At 48.1% G+C, this 22,208-nt stretch overlaps 1 protein-coding gene across 2 annotated transcripts in view; it reads right to left on the bottom strand.

The window, feature by feature from the left end:
- The window catches only part of Arfgef3 (ARFGEF family member 3), a 135,229-nt gene that overhangs the window by 30,176 nt on the left and 82,845 nt on the right, over positions 1–22,208 (bottom strand). For both annotated transcript variants that reach the window (XM_063233364.1, XM_003465655.4), the window contains 11 exons: positions 20,894–21,810; positions 17,221–17,387; positions 16,207–16,372; positions 12,770–12,877; positions 12,221–12,436; positions 12,028–12,138; positions 9,861–10,011; positions 7,900–8,220; positions 5,837–5,970; positions 3,786–3,931; positions 1,263–1,442 (listed from right to left, as the gene is read on the bottom strand). In XM_063233364.1, coding sequence (XP_063089434.1) covers positions 1,263–1,442; positions 3,786–3,931; positions 5,837–5,970; positions 7,900–8,220; positions 9,861–10,011; positions 12,028–12,138; positions 12,221–12,436; positions 12,770–12,877; positions 16,207–16,372; positions 17,221–17,387; positions 20,894–21,810 — 2,617 coding nt within the window. The remainder of the gene's footprint in view (positions 1–1,262; positions 1,443–3,785; positions 3,932–5,836; positions 5,971–7,899; positions 8,221–9,860; positions 10,012–12,027; positions 12,139–12,220; positions 12,437–12,769; positions 12,878–16,206; positions 16,373–17,220; positions 17,388–20,893; positions 21,811–22,208) is intronic.

Below are 22,208 nucleotides of genomic sequence, written 5' to 3'. Positions count from 1 at the left end.
GCTTTTTACATTGAGTGCATACTTTCTCCTTATTGTCTTTCGATTACTGAGCCGTTAGTGTATGTGCATGGTAGATTCAAATCCTTCCTAAGACTTATGATGTAGAAACATTTTTAACACTTTCAGGTTTGTCTCATTTTTATCTTTTAATAGTATCTTTTAAAGAACAAAATTTCATAGTTTTGATAAAGTCTGATTCATCAGTTTTTCTTTTTATGGTTCATATTGCTGGTATTTCTAAGAAATCTGCCTAATTCAAGCTCTCTGATTGCCTACTGGGGTTTCTTCTAGAAACAGGAGTGGTTTTTGCTTTTTATGAAATTACAACACATGGAGTTACTTTTGTACCCTTGAGGTGGTGCAATTTCAGACGAGACCCCAGGAAGAGGATAGCTTGTCATTTTAAATTCTGGAGAATTTTTAAGAAGTCTCCACTATGAATCACTGTCAGAAACGGATTGCTCTTGGGAAGGGTGATGCTTGGGTTCGGTTCTAATTTCACAGGGGCCTGAGTGGACACAGCTTCTACTGTAGCACGGAGCTTTGTCTCCTGTCCCTATGCCCTCAAGAATGAGACACCAGGATCCCTGCTTCACCCGATGTCAAATTCCCTCCCTGTAAAACCAGCTGCAGCCCAGTTGCTTTCTCTGGCTTCTCACTGTCACTTAGTTTTGAGTGTTTTGATATTTCTTATTTTTGCCAATATGTCCACATACCTGTAGGAATATCACCTTGCATGGGTCTCTAGCAGGACAGACCCAAAATATAAACAATTTAGAGTCCTGTTAAGGACCATGGAGGTGACTCTGTTGAGATGGGAAAGGGTCAGGGAAGGGATCAGTTAAAATGGTCAAGATGGGATATGTGTACGTAAGAAATCCCCAAGCTGAGTGTCAGCACGTGTCACAAACAGACACTAATAAGACTTTCAGATTTCAGAGATGGATTGGTCTGTGTTCCTAGCCCACTGTTGTGTTAACCAGGAAGCCTGCAGCAGGTTCCTTTACCATTTGCCAGTAGTAGGATGGTGGTGGGTAAGAGGGGATGGACCACTCTGGTCAGACTGTCCAGGCCCAAACCCCAGGTCCACTGTCACTAGGTAGGCATGTGTAGCTAAACTGGGCAACTTGTCTGTGTCACCAGCTCAATTCAAGATTACTGGGAGGATTGAAGGTGCCTGGCTCAGAGGAACACGACAGCCATGATGCACTCTGGAAGCTGCCTCTGGCGATGATATCGCTGAATGGCAGTGTCGCACTGACCTGGTCTTGGACATCTTCATCACACAACTCCAGCTGCATAATACGCTCGAAGGGTCGGAAGAGTGCTTCGTGAAAGTGAAAATGAGGCGGCTCGTTCCAGTCTGTGAGCACTTCTGTCAGGATGTCATGGATGAAGGACACCGCCTTCTGAGACACGTGTCTCTCCTTGTGGCAGGCAGCCTGCACAGGACAGGAAAGAGCGGGACACCAGCAGGATGTCAGAGAAAAGGAATGCAGTTCTGTGGCTTGTGCAGCTCACTCGTTATGCAGAGAGAAGCAACAATTCTGGAATGGCGAAAATCCTAAAGAATAAATACAGATGAACTGTGCAGTAAATTGCACTTGAAGATATTCAACCAGCAGATCAGACAAATCAGTTCCATGTGAATGGAAAAATACATTTCCGGGCTTTGTTTTCCCCCTTGAAGTCCGCACGACAGTTTTCCTGGATGGCACAGATACTACAGAACATGCTCACAATAAAGATAACAGAAGCTAGTCTGGCACTATGTATGATCCCTCCTTAGCTGTACCGCAAGCCTAGAGTCTAGGGAGTCCTTTGTCCCCCGCTTGGTAAGGCAGGCCACGCGCAAGCCCACACCTCTTGACTCTGTGCCCTTTGTGCGGTTTCCTTCATACTGACCCTGTGCTTGGACATGCGATAGTATTGAACATTATCTAAGCTGAGAATTAAAAAGCAGTTGTGAGGTACAGTTTGCTCTCTTGATGTTCTGACAAAACACCATGTGATGAGTAGGGTTGGTCTGCTGCATGTTTTTCTTTGCAAGAAACCAGGTACAAAGAGATTTGTCCCTTCCTGGTTTAGGCCATCATGAACCAGCTGGCGCCAGGCTTTATACCAGCCAACCTGGTGCAAAACCAAGACAGTTGACACCCAGGAGGCTGGCCCTGATCAGAATAACCCAGATGAGCTTTCCTTAGATTTCTGACCCAAAGATCAAGAGCTAAATAAACCTAGCCAGTAGGTTTGGGGGGTTGTTATGGTTGATACATTGTGTCAACTTGAGAAGTTCAAGCAACTCAGCAGGGAGTCAGGGTTCTTACTTGGTAAACATCATGAGCCTATGTAAGAGGAAGGCATAGAGATGGTATAAGTGATACACCCATCCCAGGCTGTAGTCTGCTTACAGGGAAAGGGAGGAAAACAGGCTTGTTCTCCCCTTTTTGCTCCTGTTTGCCTTTGCTGTCTTCTGCCAACTTGAACTGCTGCCCCTGTGCCATGCTGCTGTACCTTGGAGCCAGCTGATTATGAACTGAAACCTCTCCAAACTGTTAGCTAAACAAACCTTTCCATAATTTTGGGTGTTGAGTATTTTGTCTCAGCAATGAGAAAAAAGTAACCAAGAAAGGGTGTTTTATTATAGTGCAATAAAACTGAAATATTTCTTCTCTAAATTAACATTTTCTACTCTTTTACCCTATAAGAATATTCTCTAGTTAGTGAATCCCCAAAACCTTTTATTGTGTATCTTTATCAAATGATGCTAAAAGGCTATTAAAAATAGTTGTCACACTAAACATGGCAATATTTTTTCTTGTCAACATAGAATCAGCCAGGCATCATGAATTGAGATAGTCAGATGGGCAACTGCCCCAAAATTTATCCCACAAAATGCTCTTTTGGAAAGTGAAAGAGCCTTAGCATTAATCCTGTTAGGCAAACCAAGAGATATGGTTTCCTTACTGAAAGAAATTGTTCTGAGTAATTAAATTATTAGAAAAGAGAGAATGGTAGGAACGACATTGGTGTATTTATATATGAAAGGAAGCTATGAGGAGCCCTCTATTTGTCTTTAGCTTCAGACTCAGATTGATGGCAGATTATAAAGAGAGAAAACCTGGCCTTGCAAGGAAACTGAATAACTGAAGAGGCACAGCTACGATTCATATCTAGTTGTCTCCTCACAGTCTCCTGTGCTCACAGCTAGGGTTTGGGGTGTGGGTGTGATTGGATCATGGGGCCGTGACACTCAGCAATGCTTGAGTCCACTAACAAGTCACAGCTAAATGCGACGATGGGAGGTGAGGCGTGGAGAAGGTGGGCCACCGGGGTGTGGCCTGGCAGGGTCTGTGCCCCGCCTCCTCCCGTGATCACTGGCTCTGCTTCCTGCCACCATGCCAAGAGCTATTTGTTCTCTGCCATGCTCCTCTGCTGTGCCACTCTGCCTTGGAGCCATTCAGCTACAGACCGGGACTTTACACACTGTGAGTTAAAGTCAGTCTCTTCCTCTTACACTTGTCGGTGTCAGGTATTGTGTCCCAGCCCCAGAAAATAACTAAGGCATATAGTGAGACCAGAACAGCTTTACACTTCGGGATGGTTCTCCAGGTGCCCTGAGGTTTAACCAGAGAACAATGATTTTGTGACCAGAAAGTCACAAAGACTCTAGGGGAAAGAGCTCATAGCCTCAAAGCCCAGCACTCTGTCCACACACCAACGGCAGCTCTTGCCCAGTTCTGCAGGTCTTTCCCCAGCCAGAGGAACCTGTCCAGGGGCCTCACCTCCACCAGGTGCGGGGCCACCAGGCTCCAGCAGCGCATCACGTGCAGCAGGGGGCGGGCTTTGCTGCGCACGATCCTCAGCATGGCGTCCCCCAGGCGGAACAGGTGGAGCGCGCTCTTTCTGTCCTGGGTGGACTTAACTTCCCCTGTAGGAAGGCAGGACCATACAGCTGGAAAGCTTGAGCATAGAGAGGCTGATAATCAAGGTACCATTCTCAGACCTACAGGATTACCCAGTGTGGGCTGCACAAGCATGGAGGGAGCCCTTGATTCAAAAATATAGAGCTCATTGTTCACCACCATGTCCTCTGTCTCTGCTATGGGACAGGTGTGACAGTACTTGCTGAGAAGGAGAAATGGAGTGAGGGCTGAGTAGGAAGCAGGGGTGGTCAGATGCCTGGACTCAAGTCCTGGCACCACCACTCATTAGCATCGTTAGCACAGGCCAAAGGCTTCCTTGCTCACCCCCAGGATCTCAGCTGGAACTGGAGAGAGGCACTGCTTCTTAAAGATGCTTTAACAGTTAAATAAATGTGGTGCTACACATCAAGGGCCAAGTGCAGGGCTGCCTCCCGCTAACGCATGCTTTTGGGGCTGTCATTACCGTTCCCATCATGCTTCACTGTCATCACTGATGTTGCCAACCCTTAAGGCACCGCTGCAGCCTTGGCAAGTAGCCGGGGCCCTTCTGTTCCTCACTGACAGGCTGCTGACCTGCATCCTCACCACCCCAGTCTCATGCGACTTTGTCACTGCCACCTTAGTCTTCCCACTGCCTTCTTGCTTGTGTCCTGACGTCCCTCCCTCATGTCCCACAGAATCTCATGTCAAACAGACTTCAGATAACAGGAAGAGTAACCGCGGATGTTTACTGAATATTTTCCTAGGAACAGACATTGTGTTGGTTCTTTACATCTTTAATTTCTAAAGCAGTCCCAAGATGTAAATAGAATTAGTGTGATTTTATAGAGCACTGAATGCGTGAAAGGCAAAGTGATTTGCTCAGCCAATACAGCTGGTAAGTGTGTGGCAGCATCTTAACCCCCGTTCATGGGTTTCAGAGCCAGAGCTCCATCCTCATCCCTCATCCGAGCTCCAGTTACTGTTTCTCTGTAAGCCCCAAGGCTCCAGTTTTCTCTAAGGCAGGAGACTTTGAAGGTCATGGTGGGCTCAGAAATACCCTGGAATCTGAGGAGCCCAGGTGGTTGGCTTTATATAGTTAAGGTTTGAAAGTCTGTTAAAAGCTGGTGGCAGTCACAGGTGATCTGCTTTTGGGTTAGGGTTTTGTGTGTATCAGAGCAGCTCCCTTCCTGTCATCTGTGGAAAACAAGTCAGGGATACAAGAGTTTGTTAAACAAAATGAATTAAAAGATCAAATGAAATAAGCAAACAAAAGTAGTTGGGAAAGGAATGTGGTTCTGAAGTCAGAATCTTCAGCAAGCATCAAAGGGTCCAAATCTAGCTTCTGCAAACTCAGATTCCTAAGATGGGAGGAATGGCAGCAGTTCTTCAGTACAACCGAAGTGCATCCCAGCACCTGCTGCTGGCACCTTGGCAGTTTGCATAGCTCGGTTCCTTCTTCTGTAGGAGTGGTCTTCAGGAGGGCATCTGCACCTGGCCTCATCCATGGGCACTGCAATGCTGGCCCATCATCAGCCCGAGGAGCAGTCTCTAAGCACGTGATACTGCTCCTGTTATCCGCCCCACTTTTCTCTTCTAATCTGCCTTCTCCAGGGGTTACTTTGGCACGTAGATGGAAGTGAGGGGTGGATTTGAGGCAGGGAGTATCCTGCCCACCCTTGGATGCTGGCTGGGGCATGGAAAGTAGCCAGTTTCTCTGTAACAAGCACAAACCTGAGCAGAACAACTCAGCCCTGCTTCCGGGGCAATACCTGCAGTGCTGGCAGCACCTCCACCATTGCGCCTCAAAACTGAAAGACACACCTGCACTGCACTGCACCAGTATGACCTGGTGAGAAGGAAACAGACTCGGGGAGATGTGGCTGTCTCGTGCTCACTGCCCTGCACCGTTCCGTCAGAGAAATAATTACCTGGCATTGCCAGAGAGTAATCAACTGTATCCGTAACAGAATGGAAAAGCTGGGACTGGGATGCTTTCTTCAACTGGTAAAGGAAGCTGCCCAAAGCCATGAGGTTCAGCTTATCTGTAGCATCTTCAAAGAGCCTGGGTATAAACAGAGGCGATCTGTTACTTGGAAGAAATCCAGCCAGGACTTTATGGTACAATGATTATGGTAATTTTGTTGATGTAATTAACATCAATACTGTGTAAACACTGTTGACAAATGTATTAGTATATCTATTACTGTTGTGCACGAGTCTATACTAATTGTGGAATTTCGATGCAAGGGTGCAAAGCATATTTTAGTTTCCTCATGGTGTAGCTCAGTCATGGCAGGTACCCCCAGAATGTGGCAAGAAGGTGAAAGATGGAGAAACACCCCCAGAATCTGAGTAACAGGGAACGGAGTCCTCAGGAGCACTGCAAACTCACATGAGATACACACACACACACACACACACACACACACACACTGAGGAAGATACAAATGCACTTAAGACCACATCCTATAAGCTCCAAGGGTGGCACTGCTGTTAGAGACCCATAGCCAAGGATGTTAAGGATGCTCAAGCGTCTGCTAGAAGAATGAATGTCCCTTAATCGGGGAATGTAGCTCAGTAGTAAATCAAGTCTTTAGCACACTTGAGGCTCTGGGTTTGACCCCCACCACTGAGAAAACAATGGGCCTCATTATAGGTTCTTTTTGCTTTTTCATTCCTCTGGCACAAGACATTTCCAACAAAAGGATTAGAGAAGGAGGGGAGATCATGGTAACAGGGGGTCATAATAGTGGGTCACCAGGATGAGGTGTGCCAACATCAAATTTTACTACTGTATGGAGGCAAGCCACCCTGTCATGCTTGGGTTGCCCCACATCCTGCTTTCCAAGCCTGTGGGACACCACAGGCCAGAGTCTGTGGGATATCACTGATGTCGGTGACAGCATCTCTGAATCCCGAGCCTTTTTGGAGGTACAAAATGAGACGCATTAAGGTCTAAGATGGGAAGGAGATTAAATATCTATAAATCATTAAAACTGATACATTTTTCTTGCTATTTCTGTAATTCCAACTTTGACAACATTTGGATTTTAGGTCTTATTAATGGTTTAGGTCTTAAAAATAATAGTGGATTACTCCACTATTACCTGACATGTTGCTTCTCAGATTCCAAAATACTTTCATGGCCAACTTGATGGATAAACAGCAGGAAAGAACCATCACATAGCTGGTCACATGTGCATACTGCATGACTTAGTGGAGAAACTGAGTCTCAGCAGACTTTTGTCAGTAGACACGATCTTGCAGTTGGTCGGTGTTGAAGCCAGAGCGTGAAGTCAGGACTTTCCATGCCCCAGCCCAGTGACCTGTCTGCCTGACCTTTGTAAACACTTCATGGTGCCACTGCTGGGAAGCCTGGGGCATTATGACCACACCAAGAAGTTGGGTGAGGTGGTACCATGTGCAACAGGTGATGAAAACTTTCAGCATCAAAAAGTCTCACCCAACAATGGGGCAGTTGTTGATTTCCCCTCCTGATCTTGATATGGTTGTTTGGGTATCAATAAGTTATATATTGCTTGGTACTGGATTTTGTAAGAATCATAAAAATAGTAGATATTCACTATTTGCAAAGCTCTGCTCTGGCAACTGTACAAGTATGAATTGATTTAATACATAACTACCTTGGGAGAGAGTTACCTAAAGAATAAGAACCCTATTTTACCCACAAGGAAAATGGGAACCATGGAGGGCTTGAAGTTGTCCAACATGACAGCACAGACAGTTGCAGATCTTTACCTGCAGGTAGCTGGTCCAAGACTTAGGCTCTAGAAAATGGCTTATTCTAAGAATGGAGAGTGGAGGCTGGGACAAGTACACTTGAAACAGATCAAAAGACACTTAAAATGACCAACAAATCATGTGGTCTCTGGGCTGATCCTGAGACTAGACAGATGGAGTGGGTGCTACAAACAGGCCATGGCTGCCCCTGCGAGAATCCCTGGGAGTGTGTCCTTGGGCACATATGTACCTGTCAGCCTGGGTGGAGAGGCTCAGCACCACCTTGGCGGCACTGCTCCCGCTCATGAGGCTGCCGCCACGGAAGTCAGAGGCCCGGCCCCGGCTGCTTTCCCGGACGAGCTCCGGGATAGACAGAGGCTGGACCACAGGAGCTGTGCTCAGGGAGGACCCCTGCTCCACGCTTGGCTCCTGGGAACAGTCCTCACACTCCAGGTCCCCAAGGATCCCAGAAGCCCCGGCTGCCTTCTGGGGCTGACTGATGGCCAGGGGAGAATGCGAAGCTCCGTCACTGAAGTGGGTGTGCTCCAAGGTGCCCACATACTCGCACACCCTGGGAAGAGTCAGACAAGCAGCCGTCAGTGTGGTGGCTCAGGCCACCAGCTCCATCCACCCCTCCGGGAGATGCAGAGGCACCTGGGCCAGCTCCGGAGTTCAGCCCACTGTTTCATTTTCTCATAGCCCTTCTACCCTTCCCTGTCTCTTCACTACATGAGTATGTGCGCATGCATGCCTACCATACAGCCTTGCTCTGCCTAGGAACCCTTCGGATTCTCTCACCTATCACACCACGGGAGAGAGATGGACAAAGGAGTCCAGTTTACCCAGCGTCATCTTGCTCAACTTGCTGGTGTATCTGGATCCTGGCTATCTGAGCCAGTTCCCCCTAAGGACCTTCTTTCTCTCCAGGTAATGCTCTGATTACCTTCCTATGAGGACCCTTATGATGAGCATGCACATGATGCCCAGCCTGGCCCTGCCTGGTCCTGATAGCTCCATCGCCCTTGTGCTGGAGTGGTCTTCCAGTGTAGCAGACACCAAGAGGAGTCACAATGTATGGTACAACTTCCAACTCCCAAAGTGTCTGTTCCTGAAACTAGAATGTTTCATAAGACGCCTCTCATTACTCCCAAAGAATCACTTACTGGTAAAGGCATCCTGGATAATCCGCTTGGATGTTCTACAATCAAGGATTCTCCTGATGGTGTCCACATTGCTCAAGGGGCATGTGAGCAGCCAGTCCCAGACTAAGAGAATCCCACTTAGCCCCAGGCTGACTCACCCTGCCTCCACATGTTCCTCTCCAGCTGGTCGGTTTTATAGCCCTAGAATACTCTGCATCTCTTTTGGAAACTCAACACACACTCATAGCTGCCTTAGCTTTGGTGACATCAGAGTGAACCCAGGTCTTGCAGGAGCTCCTGCTGCTCCTGCACTGCAGCTGATCTGCCTGAGAGGTACACTTGATGTGGCACCTCGGGCCTGGGCTGTGCGCAGGGTAGGCACAGCTTGCTCTATGAATGGTGCTCCTTCCCTTGTACCCCCAGGCCAGGGCCTGGGGAGAAACACTTGCTGCCTTAGTCAGAGAAGACGTGTTCTCTGGGTGGGATACTGCCGTGTTTTCAGCTCTTACTACTGTGTACTGTGTGGCTGATGGGGAGTTTCTTTTCACTTTGATGCTACAAAGCTTTGGCTGGTCTTTGCTACAGATATCTTATTTTGCTTTTAATTTGTCTAGTTAAGATAGTATCTTTAGGTATTTTATATAACCAGACATGCTATCCGTTAAGTACAAGGGATACTGACAGACACACAGCAAAGCTATATTGCTGACATGTGAACGGTTTTTAGATTTTTACAGTATTCACTTAACTTTTGTGGTTTTCTTCCATCTACTACTTAAGAAACTGGTTTATTTTCTCCTCAATACAACATGTCTGTTCCTTGTGACAATATCAACAGATAAATCACAATCCTTCCTTGCACAGAGCCATGCTAATCTTTTCTGTATCATTCCAGCCATAGCACATGTGCTGCTCAGTTCCTTAAATCTGGCTCTGCTACTCTATTCTCCAAAACATGTCCACTGAGCCTTCAGCCCCTCCCGCCTCTCCTTTCCTCTCTCACTGGAAGTGGAATCAAACTCTGGGAAAGCAGGGTCGGTGCTGCCGGGGCTGGGGACCCGCCATGCACCTGAACACGTGTGGCCAGCAGTCCGGGTTGTGGCTCCCCATCTCCAGGCCTACGCTGAGGATGGCATCCATGCACAGGACGTGGGCCGTGTGCAGCCACACCCCCTGCACCTTCCCCATCTGCTCCAGTTTCTGCTCCACTTTTAGTTTCACTGTGTCAGAAAGACATTTATTAAAATAACGCTCTGAGCAAGGGAGACAGAAAGGGAGAGAGACAGGATGAGAATGACAGCAAGTGTGCTCATGCAAGGGCGAAAGGGCAACAACAGACTTCCTTGTCAGCAAGCACCTCTCTGTAGGGCCTTCGGGTTCGTCATGCACACTACCCAGCAAGCAGGCCACACACACGGGTGGCCCAGCTCTGTGGCTCTGAAGTCAGATGGATCCCAAGCTGTCGGTGCGGCTCCTCCCAGCCCACTATGGCCTCTGGGGCAGCGGTGGCAGTGTGGATAGGCTTCAGACTTCAGCTCACCCACCTGAGCTCTCACCCTCTGCCTCCCCTAGGCGCTCTGCCTGGGGATGGAGAGGGGTTCCCGGCAGTCTGCACCTTCTCGCTGAGACGGCTCACACTATGCTTTTATTAGGATGCTCACCCCAACACTGCGTGTGTAGATCCTGAGCACTGGGATGATGTTTTTATAGCTGACAGTTGCATCATTTCCCTCCACCCTGAATTTATGCTTGTTTTTGTGAGTTCCACATAATATTTTCTTAAAATTATTATTTCTGATAACTAATGAGAAAAGATGTCATGTTACCTCAGGATGGCAATTATGTGGCATGTGAGGCAAGGCCAAATGACAAATGACAAACCTTCAATAAAGGTTTCAAGTCACTATGTCTGGTGGGAAAAGTGAGTTGCAATTTATAACTGAGAAATACAGTGCACTAACTTCAAAGGCCTCTGAATTATTCTCCTGTGATTTTTAGCAAAACAGCCTTTGTCTCAGGAACCTATATGAACTATGTATATTGTTTGCAATTTTATTATTTTACTTTTGGCCTTCTGTGGGTTGGCGTGGTTTTTGTTGCTGTTTTGGTGCAGGGATTGAACTCAGAACTGGGCTTGAGCCACTGAGCTAACCGCCTGCCCTTGGTTGTTCTTGCAGTGCTGGGGATTGAACACAGGTCCTTGTGCATGCTAGGCAAGTGCTCTACCACTGAGCTATATCCCAATTCTCAGTCGTGAGGGTTTCTGAAGAACTACACATGTAAGATTTTTTTTCACATGTAAGAATTTTAGTGTAGCTCATGTTGTACAATGCTTCAGTGAAACTGTGTTTTCCTTTTTTTCAGTAACGTTGGGGATCTCTAAGAATTACTTTGTTTTCAAATGGATCTTTAAATATTATTCAAGCTTGAGGAACACTGGCCTGAATTTTTGTCTGAGCTCAACTTGCACAACTGTTTCGGTAACGGCTACTTTACTCATCTAGTAGATGGCATTCGTGTAATTTGGAGCAAGCGTGCCTTTCCCCTTTTGCTACCTGCCTTTCGGCTTCCACTGCTATTGGAAAGGTCATTCTCTGCCTCCTATGTAGGTGACCACTAACTTTATCGACTTACTGATTTCAACAAGTTAAAAATCGGTACTTGCTGTGCTGGACGTGATAGCTCATGTCTGTAATCCCAGCGCTCCAGGGGCTGAGACAGGAGAATTGAGGGTTCAGCGCTAGCCTGAGCTACACAGCAGGTTAGAGGACGGCCTGGACACACAGTGAGACCCATCTCCAAAGTGACACAAGAGCAAACAAACACTTTTCTAAGTCCGCAAAGCACAGGCTTCTCTCTGACAAGTGCAAAGCTTTCCTGAGCATTCTCTCTCAATTCCCCCATTTGTTTTTTTTCCCTTTCAGAAAACTGGCCTGCCGGTCATCCCCACTATAAACTAGGGGACCCTTTACACATGCACCACCATAAGCATGAGACCTGGTGGCCAGATGACGACTAGTTGGATGGGAGACTACAGGCGTCAGCCAGTTGCGCTTGCCTCACCACTAGGGGCCAGAGGGATGGACTCTGAGCGCGTATGTTCCTCACTTCCAGCAAGCCTGAGCTCGTGGCTTGGGGGTGTACACTGACTGTGGATCACACAGAACAGGGATGACTGCCGCCCGGCAGGTGTGCCCACACCACGTCCAGGTGGCTGCTGGCCCCGCAGCTGTTACCTTGTGCTATGGCATCACTGGGTTCTTGGACTTCCCTTTCTTCCTTGTCTTCCTGAACGCAAGAGGCAGCTGCCATCTGAGCGAGGGCCGAGGCGCAGTTAGCAGCAACCCCTTTAGAGGAAACAGACAGCTAGCTACCCCTTAACTGAGCAGACTCTCCAGAAGCCCTTGCAAAAGACCAGCTTCCCAGTACCTAGTGCACAGCTCAGCCTGGCAGCTTTCCTCAACCCATCGAGGCTCATGCAGATGGCGTCACGTTCCTTTTGGTTCTGTTCTTTGATGCCCTCAGCTCCCAGGATGAAGGCCAGCCCTTTGGAGCTCCCTGCCATGCGGCCAGTCAGTGGGGTCGACAAGGTATCGATCAGGTTCTTCCAGCAGCCGACCAGGATGTAGCGAGCAAATGCCACACCTAGGACATGAAGGTGCATGGTCGCTTTCCAGAGACAGGAACAACCTGGCAAAGGATGGCCTGGGCTTCTCCAGCTATCAGATTAAGAATGCTAAGTTGCACGCAGTTCTGTGGCAGGAAAGGCCACTTAATGGCCTGTGGGATCGAGTTTCACTTTGTGCTTATGAATCACAAATGCCACAGCATCAGCAGCTAGATGACCCTAAAGACCTCCCATCGGTTCCTGTCAGAACCAAGACAAGGTCTTTGTTCATTACGTCACCACACGATAACAGAATGGCTGGTGACATATGCCATGAAAAAAAGACTCATAAACTAAGACTAAGTCCTTACCTGCCACCGTGGAGTCGTCAACTCTCCTGCTCTGGGTGAAGGGAGACTCGGTAGAAGCTGAGGCCATCAACTGGCCACCAATTGCACTGCTCTCTAAGCCATCAATATCTGCCAAGGACAAACAGCAAGGTTTTTCCCAAATACCACGCTCCAGGCTAACACGCCTGCCATCAGCCTCACTTTCCTTCAGCCAGCGTCCAGGGTGTCTGCTATGCACCAGGTACGAGGAACTTTCTCGTGTTTTACTCAGTCAGTCCATTTTCCTTTCAATGTCAAAGCATTCTTCTGTCATGCCACTGTAGATTTTGTATTCCAAAAAATAAAGCCAAATTCTGCCATCTCTATTGTTAGGAAATCTATTCATTTATAATAATTATAATTGATCTTTGAATACTTTTTTTTACTCATAACCATGGCCTTATTTCCAAATTTTATATGGGTGGGCTACCTTAACATGAATTTTTTTTGAGAGTTTCCTCATTAGAACAACAACAACAACAACAAAAACCCAGATCTCTTCAGTCAGAGAATCATTTACTGTACTAGCGGAGTACAATGATAATACATTGATAAGAATACTTTATAGTTTTCCAATTGTTTGCATCTAACATTTTTTTTCTCATTTGATAGTCCAAACAATTCAAAGTAGGTAAGCAGGGCTGGCATTGCTTTTCACATTTCACACAAGAAGGAAACATTTGAAGAAGATAGATCACTTAAAACCAGATGGCTGGCAAAGAAGACCATTCAACTGATGTCTATATCTTCCCATATCATGTGTCTGCTCACTACAGGCTCCTGAGCTGCTTGATTTCTCTTTCTACCCTAGAACAAAACCTACTTGACAGGGTTAGTTCAACAAACCACCCCTCAGCATCTCGGCAAGAAAGAACTGGTGGCCTGGGGTTGCAAGTGCTGGCTTCTGTCTTCGTTCCTATTTATGTAGACTCACAGCCTCGCGCCTGGACAGACACTCCGCTCTCCCGGTGCTGACATCCTTATAAAGGAAGCAACCATGCAGCAGTGGTGATGTGTGCTTGGACCCAGTATAAGTGAGTGCAGCCAGGGAGGGGAGGTAAGTCACTCTCACTTTAGGATTTCAGCCCCGACACAGTAGGATAGTACCTCTTCACAGGGTGTGTAAAAACTGGTTCACTTTACCTTTGATTCTTACAAAACTTTAAGAAGCTTGGAGATTTCTAGAAAGCACATTAAAAGATAAAGGGAGAAATCTCTATAGTTGTTAAAATGGATACATCCCAGATGCTCTGAAATTAATTTGACTCTCGCTTAAGCGGCTGCCTACCAGCATTCACCAGCAATTGTCACTGTTCTAGGCTGTGTTTCCTGTGTTCCTGGTCAACTGAGTGCTGCAGCTGCACAGTTCTACAGTACTTTCCACAGCACCAAGGGTGGCCAGCTTCGTACAGTTTTGGGGCCAGATTACTGCCCTGGTTTCTGCTTGTATGTAAGCACAAGATCAAACCCTAGGTTAACCGCTGCTCGAGTTTGCTTGTGGTGCCGTATCTGGCATTTGCTACAAAGACTCATAAAAACTTATTGCACTGAGTTTTTATGAGCAGGTTATTTTTTAGAGTGAATTTAGAGTTAAATAGCTTTTCCATGGACACAGTAACAGAGCTCTCTGTTCCATTCCAAAACAGACAGCTGATTGGCAGTGGGGACTGATGAAGTAACTACCTAATACTTGGTTATTCATTTCCCATCATGGAATGGCCCCTTTCTCGAAGCTTCAGGTAAGGACTTTATAAAGACTGTGTTTGGAAAAAATGATGGAATTTACAAATGAATGAGTTAAAGCTGATATGCTGAAGATCCACATTCCAAGGCACTAAGAAGCTCTGGGTAGCGCAATCCGTTCCCAGAAAAGGAGCTGGCAGCAGATGGAAAGCAAGCGCTCCTTCTCAGTAAATGAAGGAAATGGCCCTCACACACAAAAAGTATTGTTTTCCAGGTGGTTATAAATGCTGCCATGATTAACAAAACACAAACTGGTGCCTTTCCAGTGATCCTGATCTCCAAGGCTCAGGGCCCAGCCTTGCCCCCCACTTCCATCCTTGTTCTGGAAGTAAAACTCCAAATGCCAGGCAGTGATCAGGACTGAGCCCTGTGGAGAAGGACCTCACTGTGTGCCTTGGCTGCCTGCCTGGTTCCTCAGCAGGCCCCGCCCCTCCAATGCCACCTGCCAGGGGTCAACTCTCACCTTTGAAGAGTTCCCAGAGCCAACCACAGGCACCTGACCCACCTTTTGGCCAACCCAGTCCTGTCCATCCCAGATCTGCTGGTGCACAGCTATAAGCTGTGTGGGACATGGGACCTGCTGTGGGGGCAGGGGACACTTGGTACAGGGCCTTGCTCCATAACCTGTTAGCAGGAGATGTGAGAGGACAATTCAGATTGGAAACCGTTCTGGAAACTCAGAACTAGTACGGAACAAGCCTAATTCCGTCTCAGTAAGGCTTCTGATGATCAAACAAAACTTCTGAGCACTGAACTTTAGATGACACCCTGATTAAGCCACAAAAAACCAAGAAAATCTGCCCTTCTCAAAAAAAAGCCAACATCCAAACTACTACTGCTCTCCACTCTCATGTGAAGTTCCGTTTCATTTCTTTCTTTTTCTTTCTCTCTTTCTTTGTTTCCTTCCTCCTTTTCTTCCTCCTTCTTTTCTCTGCTTTCATTCTTTCTTTTTTTCTTTTTCATTTTTATCGGTACCAGGGATCGAACTCACGACTGCCTGCTTGCAAGGCAGGCACTTATGCTGCTGAGCTAAATCCCCAGCCCCGATTCTTTCTATTTTTGAGATAGGATCCTGTTATATAGTCCAAACTGGCCTTGGACTTACCAAGTATCCCAGGCTGGCCTTGAACTTGAAGCAAACCTCCTACCCCAGCCTCCTGAGTGCCTGGCCTCACTGTGAAATTTCTGACAGTTGAGTGGATATTAAAAGCTCTGAACCCTGACACCAAAGATGCTGGCCAGTATCTGTACTGGCAACATTTGTAACTGTGGTACAGGTGGGAAGAGAAGAGCTCTGCTACGGACAGGAAATGGAAGTGAGGCCAAGTTCATTTTACGCTACTGGTCAAACCCCGGGGCAGTGACTGATTGATGCCTCTGTTCACCCGTGAGAGCCTCAGACATTATTGCAAGCCTTGTGCCCAGGCAGTGCTGCATATGCATGGAAGAGCAGCTGTGGCCGACACTAAGAGATGAGGTGCTCAGCTAGTGAGACACACAGAGCCTCACAAGCTCCCCATGGAAAAAGGACAGAAGGCTGGTGAGGCGCACTCTGGAGCTGCGACCAACACTGAGAGGCTTCGTGGGTGCTGTGTCAAAGCCTGCGTGAAACACTATGGTGTGTTTGAAGCAGGCCTTGAAGGCTGAGCCCTCCTACCCCACGGAGGGCCACTGACCTGTCAGCATGGTGATGAGCGGCAGGCTGTTGTCCTCCGGGCTGCCCCAGTAGCCGGCTTCTCCAAGCATGTTTCTGTCCAGCACCTGGTGGTACAGCTCCTCTATCCAGGCCTGGGAGAAGACCATCAGCACCCCGCTGGTCTGCAGCTGCCTCATGAACTCCTTCTACACAGAGAGAGTGTGTTACAGGGGACCAAGCGAGGACTGCAGTGAAGAGCAGGCTCCCAGGTCCCTTCCTACGGCGCCTCGCCCAGGAGTCAGGAGCTGTCATGAGGGTGAGGGTGGCAAGGGGCACCCGCAGCTGCAGAAGTCCGGAATTTCACAGTCCTCCTGGCCATGACGCCTGCCACAGCCCCCGGGGCCCAGGGGTGCTGCATTTGCTGTCTTTGCCCTAGGTGGAGGATTAGAAAGTGTACAGCTGCCTCCAAACACCCCGGCAGCAGAGACAGTGTGTGCACCCCAGGAGCACCCACCTCGAGAGACACTTGACTTATGACCGAGTCACCCATCTTAGCAAATTCCTAATCATTAAGCAAACAAATGATTATCTAGTCCCTTCTGTGGATCCAGAGATCAGGCTAATGACTTAGTCCTAGGGGACACCATGCAGGGTCTTGCTCTGTCCAGGGAGCTGACCACAGAGTCACCAACTCCACGCTCCACACTTTTCCTAGGAGCTCCTGTTACTGACAATCAGTGAGCCTAGTTCTGGCCCACGAATAGGTCTGGGTACACTTGGGAATGCAATGAAGACTTCTGTAACAGTGCATCCTTTTCAGCAAAGGCCAGCACCTCTGATCCCATGTAGTGCAGAAATGAGGTTTTGAACGTGCTTTAGAACACGTGTTGAACGATGCCCCCCGGATGGAAGGACAGCGTGGCAGCGGGCACTGAGGACTCTGCCCTGGCAGGAGCGCCGCCTTGAGGAGTGGGCGCGCTCTGCAGCACCGTCCCCTTCCACCCTCCAGGCCGCGCAGGCACCTGGGGCAGCCGGCAGGCAGCCACACACTCACCAGCATGCCCGGTGCCAGGGCCGGCCGCTTCCGGTAGTAGTCGCCGTGCGACAGCTTCAGGTTGAGCAGCAGGGCGCAGTGCGCAGCCGCGTACAGGCTGTCCGCGTTCGTCAGCATCTGGAAGCTCAGGCTGCCACCGCCGTCAAAGCCTGGCAAGTGCATCATGCCTGTGGGGGAGGAAACCAGAGACCCAGCTGCGAACGGTGTGCCTGGCACGACCCCGCCGAGGTGGCCCTGTGCGACCCCCCTCCTGCGAGCCACGACAGTTCTAACCTTCCTGGACTCCAGACTTTCACGTTGCTAGTCTCATTTATTTAATCTCTCACCATCACTCATCACAGGAGATTGGGACAGCCTCTCATCGGGTCTCACTATGTAGGTCAAGCAGTTCCTGCACCATGGCTATCCTCCTGCCTCAGCCTCCCAAGTATTGGGACTGAGTTGGGGATTTAGCTCAGCGGCATAAGCAACTGCCTTGCAAACAGGCGGTCGTGAGTTCGATCCCTGGTACTGATAAAAAAAAACAAAAAAACCAAGTACTGGGATTACAGGTGTGTGTCACCATACCCAGTTTCATGTGAAATTACTCTTAATACAGTTTTTTGTTTTTTTACTGGGAACCAAATTTACGACCTTGCACTTGCCAGGCAGGTGCTGTGCTGCTGAGCTATAACCCCAGCCCAATACAGTTACTCTTAAATACAAAGTTTAAAAAAAAAAGATGTTTCTACAAAAGCAAAACATAATTACCATTTGATTCAGCCATTTAATTCCTAGTTATATTCCAAAAAGAACTGAAAGCAGAGATTTGAGGAGATATTTGTATGTTAAAGACCACTGCATTTTTAGTCAAAATAGTTTAACAGAGGAATGACCCTCAAGTTTGGATGAACGGATAACCAAATGTGGTATATATCTGAAATGGAATATTATTTGGCCATAAAAAAGAATGGGCGTTCTGATGCCTGATAGAAAAGCCACTGAAAACATATGCTAAGCACCATGAGCCAGGTATAAAACAACAAATATTCGTTGTCCAATTATATGATGAACAAATTCAGAGACAGAGTAGGTTAGAGGCTACCAGAGATGGGGCCAAGCGCAGCTCAGGATGAAGAAAACCTGAAAATAATGGTGATGCTGTGAGCATAATTAATATCACTAAGTTATATACTTGAACATGATTACTATCAACTTTATGTATATTTTACCACATTAAAGCAAATAATTATGTAATATATCAACAGTCATTTCATCAGGCACTTTAATGAGAGAATGTATGTGAACTTTCCTGCAATAAAGCTATTTTAAAAACCAAGAAAATGAAGAGGTTCAAAAAATATAATAGCTATTGATTTCCCACTTTTAAAAAAATATATTGAATACTGTTTTATACTAAATAGAGCTCTCATTTTGAATAGCCCTTTGGCTTTATACAACTTAACTAAAAAACCAAGTAAGGAAATGACGGCGGCTGGGTGCCTCTGTCACTTCCAGAGAGCATGGGTGACACACAGGACCCGGCGGCTGCTCTGGAGCGGGTATGACATTGGCCCAGAGCTCCTTTCTCCTTGCGAAAGCTCTGAGGTTCAGTGTAGTGATGTGGGCGATGGAGCCCAGCCTGAACACCTGCGTGCAGATCACACGCACCCACAGTTTCTTCAGGCTCTGTGCAAAAGTCCATTTCAACCAACCACATTTCACATCCAACGTGAAATGTGAACATTTGCTGGAGTTAACAGCTGAGTAAGTGAGAAGCCCACATTAGCAACTGGGATGCTCAAGAAAATGTGGGCCAGAGAACACTTGTATTTATTCATTCATTTTCTTTTGTTTTTTGGTATCGGGGATCAAACTCATGACCTCACACTTTCCAGGCAGGCACTGCCCCACTGAGCTATATCCCCAGCCCCAGAGGAAGCTTTTCACTCAAAACACTTTCTGCATTTGAGAGGATTACCAACTCCCCACCCCCACAGCTCCACCTGGCTTCACAGAGCATGGTTGGATCTCCACGGCTGCCTCCTGAGAGCTCGCTCTGTGGTCATCGGAGGAGCCCACCTGGCAATGGGCTCTGAAAACCACATCCCTGGCCAGACATGAGCAGTGTATCACGGCCCAGGTGGTCCAAGGGAACCCTGGCATTCTGGAGCTCATGTGGGTGTTAGTCCCAGTTCTCTGCAGACACAGATGGCCTAAAATCCTTCCCTTCCCAAGGTAAAACAGAGAGCAGTATTGAGGGCTAAGCGTGTAACTACTACACTCTCCTGAGAAACTTGGCGTTAGAGAGGTCAGTGGTGTGTTTGCTGTGAGGATGGGACTGGTGAGAGTGACCGAGAGCGGTCAGGAAGAGAACGCAGCCCCCAGTAGAGGACAGAGAGGAATGCTCAGCGCAAGTTTTAGGGAAAAAAAGGTTTGAAGCATCAAGATCAAAACAAACAAAGAATCAGAGATCTGGTCCATGACTCGGAGTGCCTTTCTTCTCTGTTTTTGCTTTTCTAACGCTTTCTTGGGGAAACAAAGGACATTTGCTGTTCCGAGCTCTTGTCTCAGTAGAAGGCCAGCCTTTCTTTCTTAGTTCTAGTCACAGGTGATACTTGCAAGGACAGAAGAGTGCACAGTGTGGTCAGGACGTGGACGTGGGCCAGCAGCCAGTGGCTTTAGCTTCCCCACAACGATGGCCATGCCACCAGCTATACCACAAGGTCACTGAGGCGAGCTGGCACATGGGTCCCAGGGCCGTGACCCATGGGTCTGTAATTTGCAAATGGAGATCAACTCTTAAATGGCAAAAGCATTGTGGATGTCACTAGGTTTAAAAAGACAAAGCATTAACTTAATTACAGGCACTAAAAATAGCTTTCTGAAACAAGTAAACATTTATGAGGTCTCTTTTGAATGTATTATGTCTACATGTAAGAAATAATTCCACACAACATATCAAATCTGATGGGACATTTTATAGACCTCTAAAATGTGGGCAGTTTGCAATTCATTGTGCAAAAATCTAGTCACTTTTTTTTTAAAAAAAAGTCACACACATCCTATTTTGCATGCACTAATAGCAAAGATACAAAAACACAAATTTGAGAGTGGCTTTTTCCTGAAATTTTATAAAAGCCCTCACTAGAGTTATATTACTTAATTTCATAAGGGACAAGGAGGGGCCTGCAGAGGTCACTCTGCCATGGTGAAAACCCCTTCATCTGGGGTCACCGGCAATGGTGTTCACACACAGGGAGTTATTTGGGAGACAGACTGAGGTATTAAAGGCTGAGACATCTACAGGAATGTCTTTTTATACGGGTATTTTAAATTTCAAACAGAAGATGCTGCCTATATTTTACTATTTCTCCATAAATCAAGCACACCGTTACCCAAACTAGGAGCTGTGCTTTGCCATGTTGTGCAGTTTCTGAGGCACCAGGGTGTTTGCAAGGTTTTCACACTGGCACAAGGGATGCCAAATTGGTCAAAGCAGCCCGGCCAAATGAGCTCCTGTGTCCATGAGTAGAGCCCTACCAATCTGCTTTGCCTGCCTCTGCCCTGTTTAAACAGAGGACACCCGAGAGTCACTGATGTAAGTGCTCTGTGCCACAAGCAGGATGACAGCTGCCCACCTGGCTAAGTGCTCTGCACACTCACTCCCCACACAGCCAGCCGGTCTACCCACCTGAGCAGAAAGTAGAGGCAAAGTTCTGGAGAGCTGAGTCCACCTCCTCCACGCTGGAGAGCGCCAGCAGCTGAGGCAGGAGGCTCTCCAAGGCCTGCACAAACAGCCGGGTGCTGTGCTGGTCGGCCTCCTGATTCCTCAGCAGCTTGAGAGACAGAGCAGCCGTTCGCAAGGACCGGTGGCCCAGGCAGTCCCGAGGGGTCTGCTCCTCGTCAGCCAGGGAACAGTTGTCCGATCCGATGTCCGACACGTCCGACCTGCCCGAGTCCTTTTCTGCCGCCATTGAGTACTGATCACAGGAATCAAACTCTGTCCTCGACAGGTCCTGGTCATCCACGCTGAAGTTGCTCTCACTGTACCGAGAGCCGTAGGACCGCATCCTGCAGTCCACCGACAGGAAGTTGGTGATGTCAGGGTAAGCGACCGTGTGGCTCCTCTGGACCACGTCGGGCTGGTCCACAGCCTCGGGTTCCAACACTTTGCCCAGTGTCTCTTTGCCCTCCTGGATGGCTGGTGACTTGAGCACGTTCCTGTGGTTCTCTGTGTGGTCCTCAGGTGTTGTCTGACCCAACTCCCCCTCCAGCGTGGTCTGACCGGTGTCCGTGGTGACGCTGATGCTGATGTCGGGGCTCCTCTCGTTGCCGGCCTCCCAGGCCGTGTGCTCCGAGGACAGCACGCGCCTCTGCCAGCGGAAGTCAGCCTCATTGATCTCCATGGAGTCTCTGCTGGACTCGGCCCCGTCCCTGTCCCTCAGCTCTTCCAGGCGCAGGAGCAGCAGCTGGACCTGTCTGTCACTCAGGCCCTTGCCCTGGCTGAGCTCGTCCAGAGCCCCCAACAAGGTACACATGCAGGACACGGCGGCGTAGCAGGCCTCGATGCCACCCTTGATGCACGCCTCTGTCATGCCGTCCATGATGCTGGAGAGCAGGGGAGAGAAGACAGCACGCGTGGGAGAGGGAGAGAGAAAGGCTCCCGAGCGTGGGCTGCCGGGCCTGCCAAGTGTATGGTGTTCAGAAGGGCCAGTCTCGCTTGCATAAAATCACACAGACTGGGCAATAAATAAATGAAACCAACATACATGGGCTGGGAAAACCTCCAAGTAAAGTGGCCCAGCGTGAAGCACAGGCCTTCCTGGTTAGCTGGATTATTAGGTACAAATGAAAATTCCAGAAGACAGTTTGCAATTTTCCCTAAAATGGGCACCGGGCAAGCTCATGTTTGTGGTTATGCTTAGTTTTTCAACTATAACACAGTTACATGACTATAAGATGAAATGTAACTTCCCATCTGTCTGTCTGTCTGTTTATCATTTCTT

Source organism: Cavia porcellus, unplaced genomic scaffold, assembly GCF_034190915.1.
Source record: "Cavia porcellus strain 051 isolate PalLab524CR breed Dunkin Hartley unplaced genomic scaffold, mCavPor4.1 scaffold_22, whole genome shotgun sequence".
In the NCBI taxonomy this organism is placed as follows: Eukaryota; Metazoa; Chordata; class Mammalia; order Rodentia; family Caviidae; genus Cavia; species Cavia porcellus.
Note: the sequence above shows the minus strand (reverse complement) of the source record. Positions and strands in the feature narration are given on the sequence as shown.